At 42.0% G+C, this 20,090-nt stretch overlaps 1 protein-coding gene across 1 annotated transcript in view; it reads right to left on the reverse strand.

Moving 5' to 3' along the window:
- The window catches only part of TTLL12 (tubulin tyrosine ligase like 12), a 54,391-nt gene extending 46,305 nt beyond the window's left edge, over window positions 1–8,086 (reverse strand). Inside the window, exon 1 of the mRNA XM_034783506.1 lies at window positions 7,921–8,086. Within this exon, the coding sequence (XP_034639397.1) occupies window positions 7,921–8,040 (120 nt within the window). The 5' untranslated portion in view covers window positions 8,041–8,086. The remainder of the gene's footprint in view (window positions 1–7,920) is intronic.
- Between the last annotated feature and the right edge of the window lie 12,004 nt (window positions 8,087–20,090).

Genomic DNA, 20,090 nt, shown 5'->3' on the forward strand with positions numbered 1-20,090 from the left:
CCCCGCTGCAATATTATCCCTCATCACCCGCTATCATCTTAATTGCTTACCCAACCCACCTTCAGTTAATTTTACATCTGCTTTTTGTTCTACAATTAACAGAAGCTGTTGATGTTCTATTTTGTTTCTTAAATATCCAAAAGGAAAATATCCCCAGGGTACATTAAGTGATATAAACATTTTAGGTTCTTGCATAGTTGAGGCCCCATGTAACCGAGATTCTGTGGCAATGGATGTTGCCACAGAAGCCAACCCTTGCACACCTTTGGCCACCCAAGTCTGCCCCAAAAATCTAAGCTTTTTGCATTGAAAGAGTTCCTATCCCTCTTCTGGCCTTAACGTCTATGAGACCATCTTGATTATCTAGTCTGGCCTCCTGCACATCACAGGCCACAGAACTTGATCCCAAATATGGTGATCAGTTGGACATTGAGCATGTCGGCAAATCCCCACCCAGACACCTGGGAAAGAATTCACTGCAGTAACTCAGAGCCCTTCCCATCTAGTGTCCCCTCTCTGGCCAACGGACATATTTGCTATTAGCAATCGCAGATGGGCCAAATTCTATTGTAAGCAATCTCATCGTACCATCCTCCCCTCCATAAACTTATCAAGCTCAGCCCTCAAACCACATAGGATTTATTGCCTCGACTACTCTCCTTGGAAGGCTGTTCCAGAACTTCACTCCTCGGATGGTTAGAAACCATCATCTGATTTCAAGCCTAAACTTGTTGATGGCCAGTTTATATCCATTTGTTCTTGTGCCAACATTAGCCCTTAACTTAAATAACTCCTCTCACTCCCAAGTGTTTCTCTCTCTGATGTATTTATACAGAACACTCGTATCTCCCCTCAATCTTTGTTTAGTTAGGCTAAAAAAACAAGCTTCTTAAGTCTCCTCTCATAAGATAGGTTCTCAATTCCTCTGACCATCTTATTAGCCCTTCTCTTGCATCTGTTCAGTTTGGATTCATCTTTCTTAAACATAGGAGACCAGAGCTGAACACAGTATTCCAGATGAGGTCTGATTAGTGCCTTATATAACAGAGCTAACACTCCCCTGTCTCTACTGGAAATACCTCGCTTGAAGCATCCTAGGACCGTATTAACCTTTTTCAAGGCCACATCACATTGGTGGCTCATAGTCATCCTGTGATCAACCAATATGCCCAGGTCTTTCTCCTCTACTGTTGCTTCCAACTAAGTAGTACCCAGTTTATAGCAAAAAATCTTGTTGGTAGTCCCTACATACATGACTTTGCACTCTTAGATTTCATTCCATTTCTATTACTCCAGTTTTCAAGGTCATCCAAATGCTTTTGTATGATATTCCAGTCCTCCTCCATTTTGGCAATACCTTCCAACTTTATGTCCTCTGTAAATTTATTACCACAATCCCACTTTTTGCCCCGTCGTTAATAAAGATGTTAAATAAGATTGGCCCCAAGATGGAACCCGGAGGAACTCCATTAGTAACTTCCCTCCAGCCTGACTGTTCACCTTTCAGTATGACCCATTGTAGTCTCCATATTTGTGAAGATAGAGCCATGTTCAAGGCTGAGATGTGTGAATTGATCCCAAGTGAGGAAAGCCACATTCGACAGGTTTACACCTCATTCATATTTTCAAGGTAATCTGCATTCACCACAATTGGGTTTTTAACCTTGGAAAACTAAAGATGACACTTTTAAGCATTTAACTGAATATTACCTTGGCAGAAACATCTAGTTAACATGCTTATCCCACAATTCCAACCTACTTCCTCATGTAAGCATGCCCCCTAACTGTCCTCTATCCAGCTGCCAGAGCTTCCAGCATCCCTGACAATTTCCATAATGCAGTTGTGTTGCCAACCAACGCAGAAGTCTTCAGCATACTGAAAGTGCAGAAGCACTGTACAATACATTCAATAATATCTCAATGACAAAGGCTGTTAGAATTGGCCATATTGTTTTTTCCTGCTTCATCATAGCCTCAATTTCTAGCTGAAATGAAACTATTGCAAAAGAGTCTGTCTGCCACAGATGAATGCCCCAAAATCTAGGGGCCTTACCACAGAACTGAAGTTCAGCTTGCTATAGAACACACAGGACTTCTTCATAGGGTTAGCATGTGGTAGCAAAATGATTATAAATATAATTGGATTGCTCTGTTGGGGTTCATAGGCTTACATAAGTCATGCAAGTCGGTACTGAACTATATTGTGCAACAGCTAGATATGTAACTTTTTTGCAGTACAAAAATATTGTGCATTACAATATATTGGAAACGGGATTTTATGATGTCCTAGTAATTTGTTACAAGATGTATACAAGAGGCAAATTTTAGGAGGGGAAAGGATTAAATGTTATATGGCAGTAGGGAACTGACAGACTCCCTTATGGGGATGGGAAAATGGTTTATTTCCAAGAGACATTCTTACCTTTTCAGGGAACAACATTTTGAAGTGTAGAATTTTTGTAATTAAGCATGACATGGTTTTTGGCCGTTGGCAGAGCCCACGGGAACACTTCTAAACTCTTTTTAAAGTTGTTGGGTTTTGTTTGGGAGATTTACCAAAAAAAAAAAAAAAAAAAAAAAGCAATGAGAAAACCAACAACATGAGTCCAAACGACACATATGACTCACAGGAGAGGAAACCTACTCCAAACACATCTTAGGATGACCATTAAAACAGAGCTCCTGCATGTTTCGGCACATCCAGCAAAGGTAGGAATGTGTGCGTGTGAACATGTGTTTGAGGGTTGTGTTGCGAAAGAGCTCTATTTGGGTGAGTTGTAGAGGTACCGATAGGGAGAGGGAAACTTTTATCTACATTAAAACACTCAAAATTCTATATTGCTAGAAAATGTTAGGCCTTGCTTAAGTTAACAGAGAAAAGGTTCCTTCCACCCAAACACCGGGGACTTTCCCCTGTTCCACTCTAGGACTCACTGGACTAGAACAGGTTTGCTTTAACTTCTGCCCCATAAAGACCCCACAATCCCTTTCACCCCGCCCTTGCCATGCCTGCCATTTCTTCTGCCTCTCTAAGGAAACATAGCTCAGTGTCACTCTTTTCCCTACATGTCTGTCCCAGTCTACTGCCTCCTCACCATAATTCCTTCTGACTTTCTAGCCCTCCCTCAGATTATCCTTTACTCTAGTTCTATGGGAGCATTAGCATCTTCAGCAGTAGAGCCTGGTATCAGCAGCAGACCAATTTCTATGTATACATTTATTAAAAATGTTGAACATTGCTCTGTATACACACGAACAGAGTGACCTGGACCACAACCATGAGCAAAAGGAACAGAGAAACAAGTACAGCATCCTGCTACCATACGGCAGCTCTCTGCACAAAGCATTTCTCTACCCTGTCCTAATAGACAAGGAGTCAGGACCAGACATTCTTTAGCAAAAAAACTAAACAAAAACAGACTGTGGCTTTTTGATTTTAACTGAACAGTCTGACAGTTTATGAGTTCCCCCTAGCTTCCTGACATGGAGCATGACAAGGCAACCACTTAGCATTCAGAGCCTCTTCACCAGTTTTTTACTGCTCCTGTTTATATCCTTCCCCTAATAAACTCCTACTTAACTCATTCCACGGCCTTCCTATTTTGGTGCAAGCTATTTTTATTATTTTTTCCACACACACACACACACACACACACACACACACACACACACACATATATGCATTGTGTAGAGGAACAGTTTGCGATAGGGAGTGAATATGATAAAAGAATATTAAGGCTGCAAAGTCAAGCACTCAAAAGTTAGGAGATGCCAGAATTAAGGCTGCCTTTGCAAACTTAATTCAGTTCCATTGTGCACATGTATTAGGATACAGCCTTTAATTACATGAGCACATACTATTTTCCCCCTCAGGACTATGTACTGAATGAGGTAGGGGTCTGGGAGGGTGGAGGCGGTGAGAGAGAGAATGCAATCATATAAAGACAATCATAATTAAGGCTAAGATTTTGTGATGAATATTTTTAGTAGAAGTCACAGAGAGGTCATGGGCAAAAGAGAAAAATTCATAGAAGCTGTGACCTGCCAGTGACTTTTACTAAAAATACCCATGACAAAATGGGGATCTGTGGGTCCCCACACCACCTGAAGCAGGCTGTTTTGCAGGGACTAGGAGCTGCCTGCAGGAGCTGAGGGCTGCAGGGTACCCCTGCCACCTGCAGCTCTGGGGGCCTGCAGCGGCTGCGAATGTGTGGGGGGGTTCCCCCCTGCTGTCTCCAAGTTCAGGGAGGTTCCCCCACCACCCCCGAGCTGCGGGACACCCCGTCGCCCGTGGCGGCTTGGAGCTCCAGGAGTCGCCACAGGCGGTGGGGGTACCACGCAGCTTCCTGCCCCTGTGGGCGGCAGGGGACCCTGCCGCTCCCAACCACCGCAGACTTAAGTCACTGAGGTTGCTGGAGTGACTTCCGCAATCCCCATGACTAAATTGTAGACTTAATCATAATCCATATGTTCAAGAAGAACAAATTAAGGTTGCACAGGTCCTAATTCTGGAATTTCCTAACTTTTAAGTGCTTGACTTTGCACCCTTAATAATGTTCTTTTATCATAGTTTTGTGCGTTTTATTTCCTAGGTTTTAAAAAAGGCAAATTGGGGAAAAAAATGAAATTCCATCAAGTGGCATCATATTGACACTTACATGGGCATCAGCAGGGTTGAAACCATTAGATACACTGTACAGACATCTGTCCCTTAGGCTAATGGAGTAACTTGTAGCAAGAGCAGGTTGTCAATCTCTGAGTGGACCAGCACTGGGGGGAGATGAGACACTTTCCCGGCAGGGGTTCACAGATATTTGGGTTCCATTCCAGGGGAGCATTTTCTAGTTGACTGACACTCCTGCTTGACCTTCTGCTCTGTCCCCTTTGTCCTTGTCCCAGTTCTTTCTCTTTCCCACCCCTGCTCCTTGTCTCAGTCCCAATCTCCTAGCCCTGTAGTCCTAGTTCCTCTTCGCAGTCCTGCATCCGATCTCTCTCTCCTGACCCTCCCCATCCCATTCTCCTTGTCCAGCCAATCCCAGTCTCCCCTGCCACTGCATCTAGTCACCTCTCCTCCCCTGTCCGACCCCTGTTCCTCCCACTGGTTCCTAGCTTGTCCAGTCAGTCCTGGTCTCCCTTATCCAATCTCAGTGTTGCCTCCCGGAATTTCAATAAGGCCAAAAACTGCCCCTCCCCGCCAAGTGCTCTTTCCCTCAAGCACTCCCACCCCTAGCCTACCCTCCTCCACTTGCCCTCCCGGCCACAACTCCCAGCCTCTCCGCCCAGCTCCTAGCCTCCTTGCCAAGCTAGTCTCAGTCTCTCTCTCTCTCTAACTCCCAGACACAGTTTCTCACCCCTCCTCCAGACCCTCCTTGTCTTAATCTACTCCTTTCACTCCTCTGGTGTGGCTTTTGTCCCCTCTGCATTAGAATCAGACAGACAGCTTCCTCCTCCATGCTGCCTGGGTCCCAGTAAGGGGGTCCTCGAGAGCACAGGACAGACTCACTCAGTTCTGGGATCCAGCCCCACCTCAGACCAGAGCAGCCACTACAGGGAAATTCCAGCTTCAGCCCTGTAGCCCTGGGCTGGAGGGAGCATGGTCAGATGGCACATGCAAAGGCAAGTCTGCTCTAGGCGGTATGAGATGCTCAAGTGGGCTGAGTGGAGACAGAACGTTTAGAGATTTAGATGTTAAATTCTTACAAGTGACTAATGAGTATAGGTGAAATGCGATTTTGGGGCAGATTTTCTACAGGCACATCCCAGTCATGAAGGCCTACACCCATGTCAAGTCCCTGCTCCAATCATGGAAAAGTCACCCTTTTTTGGTTAACATGGGCAAATTTTGTGTGTGTGTGTGTGTGTGTGAGAATATGTATGTGTATATATCTCCCCCCCCCCTTTGAAACAGATGAACAGTTTTGACTAAAATCTTCCACAAAGTTCAGTATGAGGCAGACACCAGCATTGAAAATTTCAGCCCAAATGTTTAAAGTTTGGCAAAGTCATAAACAATTTGAAACAGGGTCTTATAACGAGAAATGTCTGGCAACCTTAACAGCAGCAGTGTTATCAGACTTGCCTATAACAGGATTACAATTTCCCCCACTAATTCCCCCTAAAACATGTAAATCAATTTCTCCCCAGCAAGGCCAACAAAACAAAACTTGCAAACAGGACTCCTAAGCATGTGTGTATGAAGTAACTCATGTGCAAGTCTTTTCAGGACTGGGACAGAATTTTGAGTTTTTAGGCCAAACCATTTTGGACAAATGATAAAAATAAAACAAAAAAGTGACGTTTTAAGAAAGTCATCAATACGAAATTATTTCAGTTTAATCAATTTAGAACCTCTTTTTTCTTTGTATTTTTTTTTTTAACTTCACAGGAATGTAGTACCCATGGATAAGATGTGCAGATGAGCTATCAGGCACTAAATTATTTTGGAGGAAATTGTGTAAATGAAGAGGAGGTGGATCTCCCAGTTTGTCTTAAAAAGTCAAGTTAAGCATAAAATTGAAGCTAGTTCCCTGTTGTAACTTTGAAGTGGCTACTACCAGTCTGTAATAAGAAAACATGAAGGGGGAAAGTCCACTGGCAGTACAACATGTTCCCACAGTGGATATGGATCGAGTGTTCGGTACTCTAATCATCCAAAGGATGGCACTTGCAGTCAATAGAACTGTTCTTAACCAGAAAGCCAAGTGGGCAAATCTGGAGGTCAAATGGGTGGATAAAGAGGGGGGTTTTGTTTGTTTTAAAAAGCCAAGCCAAACTATGATACATTAAGGCACCAAAACCACCAATATTTAGATACAACCGCTCACGGTTTTCTTAATGCCCCCTTTAGTTCCACGTGCTGGGGACTACATGATAGAGCAAGGCCCTCTCCCCAATGTTCTTTAAATCTGACTATTGCATAGTACCACCCATCAGCTTCCAACCCCCCTAAAGCCTTCTATCAATGATTACGTGATGTAACGGATATATTTCCACGAATACTTCTCTCCTACTTCTACCTTAATATTTTAGATTTACTAACAGAGCTGACAAAAAATTCCACTCTCTCACATGCTATGGAGCAATACATCCACTCATACTTTTACAAAGCTGTAGGGGAACCTCCTCTACACAGGTCTATATTTTAAGCTTTCCAAGGACATTGTCTTTGCATGTTTGTACAGTACCTAACACATAGGGCCCACAATCCTTACTGGGGCCTCTACGCACTACTGCAATATAAACTAATAATATAAATATAGAAAATACTATTATTTGGTTATGGGCTCAAGGAGCATTTCCTGTGCGGTTCAATATTTTCGGAGTTTTTCCTTTGTCACTGCCCTCCCCTGCCCCTGGCCACTAAAAACCAAACTATACTGATGAAGGAAGAATAAACTTCAGCTGCATTTCACATGCTAGAGAGGTTTAGTTAGGATTTGTTCAGCATTTTAAAGATCACAGTCTGTAGGTCTGGGTATCATGTTAAATATCATCATTATTTTTAATGCACTTGTAGAAAGAATCCAGAGAAAAGCATCCCCCAGTTACTGCTCTCCACACACTTCCTGTTTCTCCCCTAGGATTTAAGACCACCCACCCACCACTTTAATTAACTTTAAAGCACCCAAAGGAGCCAAGTTTCGTTTCCAAGCCAGCCTGAACAAGCGAGAGTTAAGAGTCAAACCAGCCAAAACAAGGCGGGGAGACGTTAAAGAGGCTCACTGGGAAACAAACCTGGAGACAAGCCCTTCCAGCCAGGAGATCTTTTAACGAATCGCTGGCATTAAAGTACCAGCCTCAGGGAGCATGTGCAGGAGAGGGCAGCAGGCAGCGCCTCTTGGCTCGGCGGCTCTGGCGCGTGCCATGCGTTCCCGGGAAACCCACCAAGCCCCGGCCCCGCGCTGCAAGACGCCCACCCACCTCGTTCTCCAGCTTGTGCCGCAGGCGCTCCCAGTACAGCGGGGGCACCCCCGAGGCGCTCAGCGCCGCTCCATGCAGGGCCGCGAACGCCTTGTACTCCTCGGGGCTCTCCCCCTCCATGTTGCCGCTGCCGCCTCTAGGGCGTCTCTCTCTGAGAGTCCGGTAGCACGACACCAAAGCATGCTGGGCGGGGACTCGCTTTAAAGGGAAAGGGCTTCCTGTGCTGCTCGCGGGGGCTGGAGATCACAGAGCTCCCGCCGGCCGGGCGCCACCGCTGCAGGGTTGTTTGCACCGTGGTTGCGTGCGGTGCTGCGAGTTTTCCTCCCCACGCGCCTCCGTGCAGCGCGGCCCTCGGGCCACTGCAGGCCACAGAGCAGTGAGCGCAGCACCATGAGGGTGTGTGCGGGTGAAGGAAGAGCAGGAATACACCCGGCTGCTGCAATAGCCCTTTAGCTGGCTAGCAAATATTCAAGCGGCAAAAATCACCTCCAGATTTCAGCCACCCCTGCCTGGGGTTTGTGTGAGTGTATGTTTTTGGAAGGTGGTTTGGTTTGATTTGGTTCATTACAAAGACAGCAGAGCTCTTTGTGAAATAGGTATATAGATCTGAATGTCCAAAGATCTGGTGGGTTTGGGGCCAGGCTGTTGGTTCAGGGCAGATATGCCAATGTGGCCATGTTTAACACGTAAAATAAATTCATTTCAACTTCACTATAGCCTCTTGCAGTGTTTTTTAGACACTTTGCCGTAGTCCATATGATGCCAGCCACACACCTTGATCACACTGGAGCAACTTTTTCAAATTATTGTTTTTAATAAGTTTTCCAGAAAGGCCCCCAAAATCCTGCAATCAGCTCCACCTGGAAGTCAGTGTAAGACTGGAGCCTAACTAACCAAAATGAAACTGAGTAATCTATTTTCATTGTCCAACCAGAGAGAAACCAAAGAGACATCACCAATGGTGATGCAAATGCTTGTGGAAATACATAATGTGATTTTTTTTTTTAATCTTCACATCTCCTTTATGTACGTGTCTGTCTACCAATGTGATAGGCAAATTATGTGCTTTTAGTGGCACTTTTTGCAGGGAAGCAAATTCCCAAAGTTTTCAGTTTGTTAGTTGAAATAATTCCTGCTAAATCCGTACATGTTCTGATGTAATATGGGATGGAACTGCTTAATTCAGTTTTGCTTGAGGCACCGTAAACTTTGTGGATGGAATTGACCTAAAGTGAGAAGTGGGTTATAAAGCTGCAATCAGGTCATGAGTCCATGCAACCCTTGGCGGCTGTAGTTAAGACTCTTCTCAGGCCAGAGCTGTCCACTTTTTTAGGCTTTTCTTGCTGCCTGGGAGCTCTCCAGGAGTTGTGGATGCCTTGTACAGCTGCAGTGTCCTCTCACTGTGGATTTTCCACAGATAGAGTAAGCACCTATGCCAGCTCCAGCAGGTCAATATACAAGAGGGGATGGAGCCAGGATTGCCAACACTGAGCAGTAAAAATCATAAATCTTCATGAATTTGCTTTAAAATCATTATTTTGTAAAAAAATGTTGGTAGTTTTTGTCTTTGCCTTCTGTTTTTTGAGCCATTACGGGTAAGTTTCCCCCCCCCCCCCCCCAAAGTGTACACAAACATTTCCGGTTCGAGAGTCAACATTTAATATACATGTAAAATACAGGCCTCTCAGATGGATGGTTGGAGGGGACTCTACCTACCCTCTCCTAATCCCTGGGAAGGGGAGCTTCCATGTGTCCTTCTCCATTCCCCTTCCCTATCATTATCTTGTCTCTCACTTTTCCACACAGTCTCAATGACCCCTAACATTCTCCCTCCATGGTCATCCTCTCTCTTGTCACAAGTCCACCACCTACATTCATCTGCCCCACATTACTCCTCCATCCCCACTCTTTACATTATCCTTCCTGATCTCCGCACATTCTCCAGTGTCTCTGTCAGTCTCTAGCCCCCACATCCCCCCATATTCCCTGGCACTCCCTCAGGCTCCCCCACCCATCCTCTCTACATTCCTCTGTCTCATAGTTTCCTGGCCAGCATCCTCCCCATAGAGTGGCGGCCCTTTTCCTTGAGGGCAGCCTGGCTTTAGTCTTGTAGAAAACAATGGGAGATAGCAGCCATAGAGAGTAAGTGAAAATTCCCAAGTTTGATGCAAGCACTCATGGCAACCCAATAAAGTATTGTGAGCTGCATGATAAAATCACAAGGCCTGGCAACTTGTGGATCTGGCCCTGTACCTACCTACCTACCTACCATAATAAAAAAGGCAGTATGTCCAAAAGCTCAATGTACCCACAGCACCAGTTACAAAACCAAAAATAAACTTAAATAGCAGCTTACTCTTGGTAGCCAACAGCACTGAATCCCCTACAGAACTTAATACAACAAACTCCTCTACCCCCACATTGATGTAACCCCTCATTAAACCCCACCCTCACAAATAGATGCACCTTGCAGCATGCTCTGAAAGGCCATCATTTTTAGATCAGGTGGAGGAGTTTGTTTCAGAGCTCACAGGGTATGTGGTACCACCAAGCCTCCTCTCAAATGAAGTGGGATCCAACTTGAGCACCTCTGCTGATGGCAACTCTGGAGCTCTATGGCACAGGGAGAGAGGTGGTCTCATAAGCTTGAAGGGCTTTATAGATCTAAGCTAACACCATAAACTCAGCCCAGAAACCAATAGGCAGCCAGTGCAGATGATGGGCTACAGATGTCATGTGCTGCTCACACAGAAGACCTGCTTAGTAGGCGGGCATCTACTTACTGCTCTGTTGTACATCTCTGGATTGATTTACGGTGCAGCCCTATGTAGAGCACACTGCAGTAATGGTAGTAAAGGCATGGCTCATAGTAGCAAGGTCCATATCTGAAAGAAACAGTAGCAATCTTTTGCCCAGGTGCAGATGGTTTAAAAAAAAAAAAACATTCCTGGATACTGCTGCTCTACAATCATCCAGCTGCAGTTGAGGATCCAACACATCCCTCAGATTGGACAGCTGAATGAAAATGATGGGCAAACACTCTTAATCAAAAGGGGTTAGGTCGACTTTGCCATATCCTCTGGTTGTTTCCCTCAGCCTACCGCCATGAAGGCTTTATTATGAAGGCCATGGCTAAAAACAGCTACAGATTTAAACAGTATGTGAAGACTAAGTATTCGTATTTCCAGCTTTGATTGCTCCTTGGTTTTGTGTCCTGGTGCACTGTTCTCACTTCATCATAAATTCTTTTGCTACATATTGTGGGTTGAAAAAATATGGATGCTGTGATTAAAATATGAAGGACTAATGACAAAGTATCATGGTGACATTGCCTGCCTAGATACTGCATTGTGGTTGTGAAGTTTTTCTGATGAGCTGTTTGTCTTTTCTGTCTTTGCCATCGACTCAATACATACATAGATATACTCTCTCATAGTGCACAGCATCATTGAGTTATATCACAATGAACAGTAAACACAACACAAGAGAATCTTTGGCTAGCAATCTTCCTCCACGTTTTGTTGTCTTCGTACAACCTTGAGAAGCATGTCATATCACATCCTGTCCAGTCAGCTGCATTGTCAAACCACACTCACTGCAGGCACTCCCGCCCCTGGCACCTGGCACCAATACATGTAGAATTTGCTTTGGCAGTCTTCCTTGGCTCATCCACTCATGTGTCCTGCAAACTCAAGTTTTCTTTGATCATCTTGATGATATCCAGTATCTCTCCAGTTATATGCTGTAAATCCAGGTGATTTCCTCATGGCTAGTTACGTGTGAGGTATAGATAACGTGCAGCAATTACCTGTAGCACTCCAGTTTGATTGCAGAAAGCCTCTGAATATCCTGTTTCCTTAGCATCCATGTCTTGCGTGTATGTAGCAAGATGCTGAAGACAAGCAATTTCATTTTACACTGCATGGTAATGACTTTGCACCACCAGACCGAGTGTCGCTAGAGCAGCAGTTGCAAGTCCAATTGTACGTCGAATCTCTAAGTGATGTTAAGGGTTCCTTGTAGTCATAGTACCTAGCAATTTGACGTGCTCAATGTGTTCCAATGCTTTCTCCGATTTTGGTAGAAATAGCTTCACATTTTCAATCAACTTAGATGTTACCATTGTTTTTGTCTTTTTGTGTGATATCTTTAGACTTAACTTTTCTGCTTCCACTGCTACTCTTTCTAGCAATTTTGGCACTTCTTATGATGATCCAATTAGATCAATATCATCTGCAAAGCAGAGATAACTAATTTTTCATCCAACAGTGGATACACCCTCCTGTAGGTTTCCATCAGTGGCTCTTCAAATTTCTTCAATATCACAGTTGATGAGAGTCAGTGATAACATGCAGCCTTTCCACGGTACCTATTTTGGGCCTAAACCCAACTTGTTCTTCAGTCTACCTGCCTAGATGTTAGGCTCAAATCTAGATGCCCACTGTATTGCAGTTATACCTGAGGGTACCCTGTCAGATTGCTGGCTGACTGACCATTATCTAAAAATAAAAGTAGAGATGGACCTGAATCCAAATGCTGATCCAAACTTCCTTGAACTTTGGGAAAGTTTGGGTCCAATTCCAAACACTGTGGATCATATACATCCTATTATTATTACCTGCGTCACTGTAGCATTTAGAGGCACCACTGAGACTGGGGCCCCATTGTGCTGCATGCTGTACCTACACACAGTAAGAAACAGTCCCTGTCCTGAAGAATTTACAGTCTAGACAATATAAATGGTCGGAGAAAAGAAGTAGAATTAATCCCATTTTACAGATGGGGAACTAAGGCACAGCGAGACTAAGTATCTTGCCCAAGTTGTATGCAGTGCAGTTTGTAGCCCCCTTTGTCCCAGGATATTAAAGAGACAAGGTGGGTGAGGTAATATATTTTATTGGACCATCTGCTTTTGGTGAGAGAGAGAAGGTTTTGAGCCACATAGTGCTCTTTTTCAGGTCTGGGCAAGGTACCCTTCTTGGGGAGGTGGATTAACCATGCTGACGGGAGAAGTTTTCCTTTCGGCGTAGTAGTGTCTTTTCTAAAGCGCTACCACAGCACAGCACTGTGCTGCATGTGCACCACTGTAGTACTGCATGTGAAGACAAGCCCTAAAAGTTGAGAAAAATATAAACTTGCAAGTCTTGCATTAAAAAATGTTATTTTGTTTTTTCAAAGACTAATTTATTTTGGGGCCAATTCTTTCTCACAGTAAGGAATAAATTACAACAAGCATAGGCAAATTACCCATAAGAAATTTGCAGCACCAATATCTATCAGTCATGCTCATAATATCTATACCATTCAAAATTTGGTACAACTTAAGTAAAATCAATGGAGCAGAATTTTGTCACATGATAAATTATTCCTGTTGTCAAAATAAACTGGTTGGCATTTATCAGCAGAAAACCATTCATTCATCATTCTAGTATATCCACTATCATGAGTCTGTTCTACAAGAGATAAACTATTATAGTGTTAAAAAAAACCCCAAACAAAAACAAACAAAAAAACCCCACAACCTCCGGCAACGGTATTAATCTGTCTGCAAGCAGCTACTAAGTGACAAAGCTGATGCCTCTTCATAATAATAATCTCTCAATTGACTTAACATCCGTTCTTTCAGTCTAGAATAATATACTACATATATCTGGTGACAGTTTACACCTTTTACAACATCTTTAAATGAGCTGTTGATGTTACTACAGATGCTCTGTTTTCCTATTTCCTTTTCAGTTTACCATCTGGGCTATCCATTGATGGGCAATTTGTGTTGGTTCATTAGGTTGAAGCTGCATAATGATTATACATGTGACATATCAAAATCAACAACAAGACCATTGTTTCATTATGTAAGAATGTTCTATGGAAAAGACATTGGGCAAAATCATGTTTTCCTCTGGAATAAAGATTGGAGGGGCTGGGGAACTCTGGGTTTTGACTTTTGGCCTTTCTTCCAAGTCATCATGTCAGGGCAGCCGTGGGATTCCCCTTCCGCTCACTCACTGCTCTGTGGAACAGGCAGCAGGTGTGTCTGAAAGTCACAGGCCTCCTAAGATCTGGGGTGGATTCCACAGAGGGCCGGCACCTCCATGCTACTCCCTGCACTCCATCCCTAAGGAGCCATGCTTATCGACACTCTGCCTGTGTCTGGGCCAACTCATCCGCTGAGGGGAGTCTGAAAATATGGTGTCGGAATCCACGTGATGTAAACCTGATAACGTCAGAATTACTTTATGCAAGGAAATTCTAAGGTTATTGGAGGGGGTGATGTCCGTGGCTCTCCCCTGGCCATGACTGCTACACACTCCCCCACATCTTCTAAAATAACCAAGACCCAAATATGAAGAGAGTAAATGTGGCATCTCTGGGGCTTTTTTACCATGGAGAAAACATGGAGGGGACACCTGTGACTACCAGATCACCACTTGCAGGATATCTGTAAGAAACAAGTCTGTTGTGCTCAACATTAATGAACTCTGCCTGCTGTCTGGGTATCAAGAAGCTCCTCATTGTCCACCAGTGCAGATTAGCCAAAGATATAAAAATGACATTATTAAAAAAAAAAGTTTTCTCATCTGATTGTTCTCTGCACTATGCCTCCGCCTGCACTGTTTGCCCAGGCACAAGGATGAGAGGAGTAGAGAGCGTGTATTCCATTTCTGTTTATTTGAAAGTGATTCTAGCAAAAGTTTTATTACATGCTTCATTTTGAGCTTTGACATAGAAAACAAAGCTATTGATATACAGAGGCAAAGGGAAATGTAGAGTCAGATAAGATACATTTACAACAACATTTTCTACTACTGAATCTGGCAGTTTTGTTAAAATGTCGGTAAAGCTCAGACCACTGTATTTTATTTTCTAAGTATCAAACTTTGTACAGTTATTCACTATTTTTGCTCTAACTAACATAGTACAATTCATATGGAAATAGCTGTTTGTACATAATTTACATAGGTAATAAACCTTAGCCTCACCAGCAGCATCTACAAGGATTTAGTTCAAATCATCACTCATGCCCAGTGATCTATAAACAGCAAAACAGTACATAAAACAGTATTACATTACCAGTAATTTCCCCCCCAGGTCTAGCCTAACAGAAGTTCCTGTTTAACATATAAAGGATATAGTTGACTTTAATCAGGAAAACTCTCACTGACCTTAGTGGCAGTTTTGCCTGATTAAGGACTCCCAGGTCAGGACCAATGCGTAGTTTTACCACTTCCACGGCAACCAAGTCACACAGATATATTGTACTTTTCCTGATCTCTGTACTATATTGGGCATAATGTTTTGAATCCCCTTTTTGTTTCTGGACTTTATTTTTTCCCATTAATAAGAGCTAACGCTAACTTTAACATACATTTTCTTTATGTTACGAAAATAGTAAGCACTTCAGAATGGTAATTGATAGTCACTGCTACCGCAACTAGCAGGCTATATTGCCCCAGAAGACCTTTGTTATGATCCCAGGGAGACTGCATGAATAATAGGACTAACTGTATAAATGAATCTTGCAACTGACTAAATGCAACCCAGGCCCTAATGTAACTTTTTAATCCTCACATTTCAGTAACCACTGCTGTCAATGCAAATTAGCAGTATTTCCAAGATATAAAATGCAGAAAAAACATATTTACAAAGTAATTTTAAGTAAAAAAAATGTTAAAAAGAAAAACAATAAAAAAAACCCTAAAAAAGACAAGATGTTTCTCATTCATTAAAATAAAAATTTGTTAAACAGAGCTGTTTGTTGTTTTCCTGAATGTGGAAGATTATTTTGTGATGAGTAATTCAGCTGTATTTCTTGGAGTACACATTTCTGGGTATGCTGTGGAAGTATAAAGCTACAGTCACTAAATGAAAACAATGCAAATGTTAAATTAAAGTTACTCCTTTACTACAGTCATTTAAAATACAGTGCACTGAATATTCCTAAAATGCCATAGAATAGTACTCATAGTTATTGTCTCTAAAAGTAGAATCAGTGCCATACATAAGCAAAAGTTGAAACCCAATTGCAAAAGTTCGTATGTATTTAAACTTGTTATCTCAGCTTTCTGAATACAGATGGTTTAAATTATTACATCTAAAGGTAACACTGTACATTTTGATTGTTGTATATTACACATTAATTTTAAAGATTAATAACTAATTGTAGAAACAGAATAAATAAATGAAATAGTTAACTGGAATTGTATATATTCAGATACTTAGATGACAATTCTTTGCCTTAAAGAGTTAATCTTCCTGTACATTTCTGTTCAAATGGAAAATGTGATATGAGAGAGAAAGAGAGAGAGAGATTTCTTTTGCATCCAAGCCCAAAATTGAGGAATAAGGTCACATTATTTTACAGTAATTTCCCTTCTTCCAAAAACAATTCTAGTGGAAGACAAAAATCTTTCTTTTTTTTTTTCTTCAAGTGCTCACAACATTCTCTCATCCTAGAAAACTAGCTAAATAATTATCAAAAGTCTCAATGTGCTGAGATTCTATAGAACTTTCCCAGTTACTGACATTCCCATCAAATGATAGTTTAAACGGTGAAAACAGCAGTTAGATGAAACCATCACACTAATATGTGTAATTATATCTGTAGGTCCGGCTCTTTAGCTCCACTGAAGTCAATGGGAGCTTTGCCATTGACTTCAATGGGGTCAGGATTTCATCCCAGATTTTTTTTTAAAGAGCATTAAAAGTTAGTCAGAATCCAGACATCAGTAAAGTCAAAGACCAGTTGATGTAGCAGTTCTAGTAGACTATGAATCACAATGCTGCTTTCACTCTTAAAGATTATTTTGAAGGTAGCTATCCACAATAGTTAATCCTGGTTTATTTATAAAAATGGTTGAAATAATAAATTCAAATATGTTGGGTAAATTAACAAGGGAGCCTTTCTAGTTTGGAATTTTAATTATTTTGGATAATTTGCTCACATGGCATCAAAATCTTTTCTTAGTCCTACTTGTATGACATAGGACTGAAAAAATCAACCGTGCTTATTAGAAGCCATCTAATAAATCAAACTGCAGACTCTCTGAAAATGCTGGGCCCAATTCTCCTCTCGCTTAAGCCAGTGTAAAACAGGAGTAAATTCACTAAATCAGTGAAGTTACTGTGGTGTAAAATTGGTGTGAGACAAGAATCAGGGCCAGTGCCTTTTTATAGTTCCTTTCTTCAGTATTGTATCATTCGATATATTAAATTCAAAGATTTGCAGAACATTCTTTCGTCACTCATAGAAATAGCTTTGATCCTGTTTAAATTTCAAGGTTTGGCAGATAGACCCATTTTCCAACAATTCTCTCACCAATGAGGGAAGAATAGCATTTACTGTGGCAGCTGGTATAAATGAACTCAATTACTGAAGAATTTCATGGATGCAGCATATGGCTCTCCCTCTTTCTAAGATTCAGTGTAAGAACAGGATGCTTTTCACTTAAAGCTTCTCAATTCTTTCTACCAACCCACTTCAGTTGTTAAGGACTCACTAACAGCCTTTTGGATGTACAGTCTGTCAGCCCATGGAGTATAGACTTTGTATGTCATGACTTTCCATGTCTAGAGAAGATTTATGACAGAGGTAATAAATAAAAGTACATCATCTTCTGATAGCACAATCATTCCCATAGAAACAGAATTACTGGACATATGCAGCAGGCATAATATCCAGATCTGGATTCAAAACTTCCTAAAGATTGGGAAGTTCAAATACAGGGCTTTGCTTCAGACCTGTTAGAGGGTTTGGAACGAGTGGCAAATTACAGAGCCAGCTTCAGATTTAACGTTTCCACAAAGTTTGCGCGTGTTCTCGTGGTTTGGCCTCACCTCCAATAATTATACCATAGAGTGCTTTGACTTTACTCTCTGGGGCAAAACAAAACAAAACAAAAAGATAAGGAAAAAAGAGAAAAAGTGTTTTAGAAAGGGAGATCGTTTGTGTACAAGCAACTTGGGTATGACAGAGGGAGGAAAGTAGGGAAAGATGGTAGGATGAAGGAATATATCAAAAGTTAAAAATTCAGTCTTACTGAGTTAGCTTCTCAGCTGGTTTAAATTGTTGTAACTCCATTGAAGGCAATACTCAGCTGAGGATCTGGCCCATTGAATTTAGTGCCCTGTTTCTGGCTGTGCTCAAATGAAACCCACATGCCTACCCCATAACAGTTATTAACAATTAGTAAATATGATGATTTTGGCATTATTATCCAGCAACTTCTAATTATTGCAGTCTACAAGATCACAGAAAGTATACTCAGTCTGTCATTTTTGTAGGAGATGAAGAATAATTAGGGATGATTCATTACCATCCCCCTAAAACAATAAGTGCAGAATGTAGGGTAGGAGGAGAGATTTAAAAAAATAAGTGCTACCGGTGTTCAGCTTTTAAACATAAGAACATTTTCAAATTGAACAAAAAAAAAAAAAAGGTCATTTATGGATATGGAATTAGGTCATCACAAATTAATACATTTTTCAATTGCCCTGTAGTAACACGTGAAGCCATAAATGGGAGACCATTTGTCGCACTAGATTTAGATGCAATATTCTCTATTTAGGTAAGACCTACCATTTTTTTCACACCTGCAATTTACAATTTTGAATCTCTTATTTTTTGGTATTATGAAGGTGCCTCTCTCATGAAGAGGGAAGCATCATTAATGCCCCCATTTCTCCCATGTGCTTTGAGTCTCAGAATTTTGATAGCTTATCTCCACCTACAAAACAAGACATTTCTTGCTCTGCTGCTGTTACTGAATGGTGACATGTTCTGACAAACTGCCATATCATTCTGTGACTGCTGTCAATTAAAATACAAACATTCACAAATAAGAAGCGCAACTCACATTAATGTGGCACCATATTCTATTTGATGAATGACAGTTTTTGCCAATATAAGTCACCAACCTGGTTTTTCAAAGCCCTCACACAGCTCTGAAATTCATACCATACTTTTGGATGGGGATTTTTAATAGCAATTTTTACTTTTATCATATAAGTGAAATATTATATGTGTTTTTATGAAAACCAGCTTGCATTAACAACAAGAATCCCAAATCTGCTTAGAAAATATTATCTACCACTTGACGCTAACTTTTTTCATTAGAAATTTGCACATCTGCCTGTCACATTTCTAAGGAGAAACGCAAACATCACATAAAATATATGATTTTCTACATATACAGTATAAGAAACATTCAGTATGTCAGCTATATACTTGTAATGGCCAAATTGTTCTCTTGATTGCAGCACAATCAATGACGCAAATTCTACCCTTATTACGTGGGAACAAATCAATAAGTGTTGCATCCATGTAATGGAGGCAGGGCTGGCTCTAGTGTTTTTGCTGCCCCAAGCAGAGAAAAAAAAAAAAAAAAAAAGCTGCGATTGCAAGCGGCGGCAGCTCTACCGCCACTTAATTCTATGGTGGCAATTCGGCAGCAGGTCCTTCGCTCCGAGAGGGAGTGACGGCCCCGCCGCCGAACGGCCGGACGTGCTGCCTCTCTCTTCATCGGCTGCCCCAGGCACCTGCTTGCTAGGCTGGTGCCTGGAGCCGGCCCTGAACGGAAGGCATCCTCAGAGTTAGGCCTGGTCTATACTGGGGATTGCAGCAGTTAATGGCCAGACACCAGAGTAGGTGCATCAGTACAAACCTATACTGTAGACAAGTTAAACTACAATAAGCACCAGTGTAGCATAGCCATTTTAAGCTGGGGTAAACTGCACCAGTGCAAATCATAGTTTAGCTTGCTTCCGCTAGTGGTTTCCACTAGTGCAGCTATACTGTTGGCTGGCCGCCAATGGCTGTGATCAGGGCAACTCCCTAGTGTAGACACGCCCTTGTCCTGGCTTCATACCAGTGTAATTGAAAGCCCTAAAAATGTTACTGCACTACAAAGGGATTCCTGACCTGCAAGGGAAATTACCTTGCGCTGTGTTGCAAAAAAGATCATTTGCCCTGCAGGCCAGTAATATTTTACAGTGATGTTGGGACCAATCCTGCGAGTTGCTGAATGGGAGTTTTAGGTGCCGCATAGTCTGCATGAGACATTTAGTACTGCTCAGCATTAGACCCAGACTTATTTCCTTAGACTGAGAAATGCAGTTTGAAAGTTCAGAGAACAATGTGCAGCCTTCAGGAAATCATGGTGTTATTTCATTTC

This window comes from Trachemys scripta, chromosome 1 (genome assembly GCF_013100865.1).
Source record: "Trachemys scripta elegans isolate TJP31775 chromosome 1, CAS_Tse_1.0, whole genome shotgun sequence".
Taxonomy (NCBI): Eukaryota; Metazoa; Chordata; order Testudines; family Emydidae; genus Trachemys; species Trachemys scripta.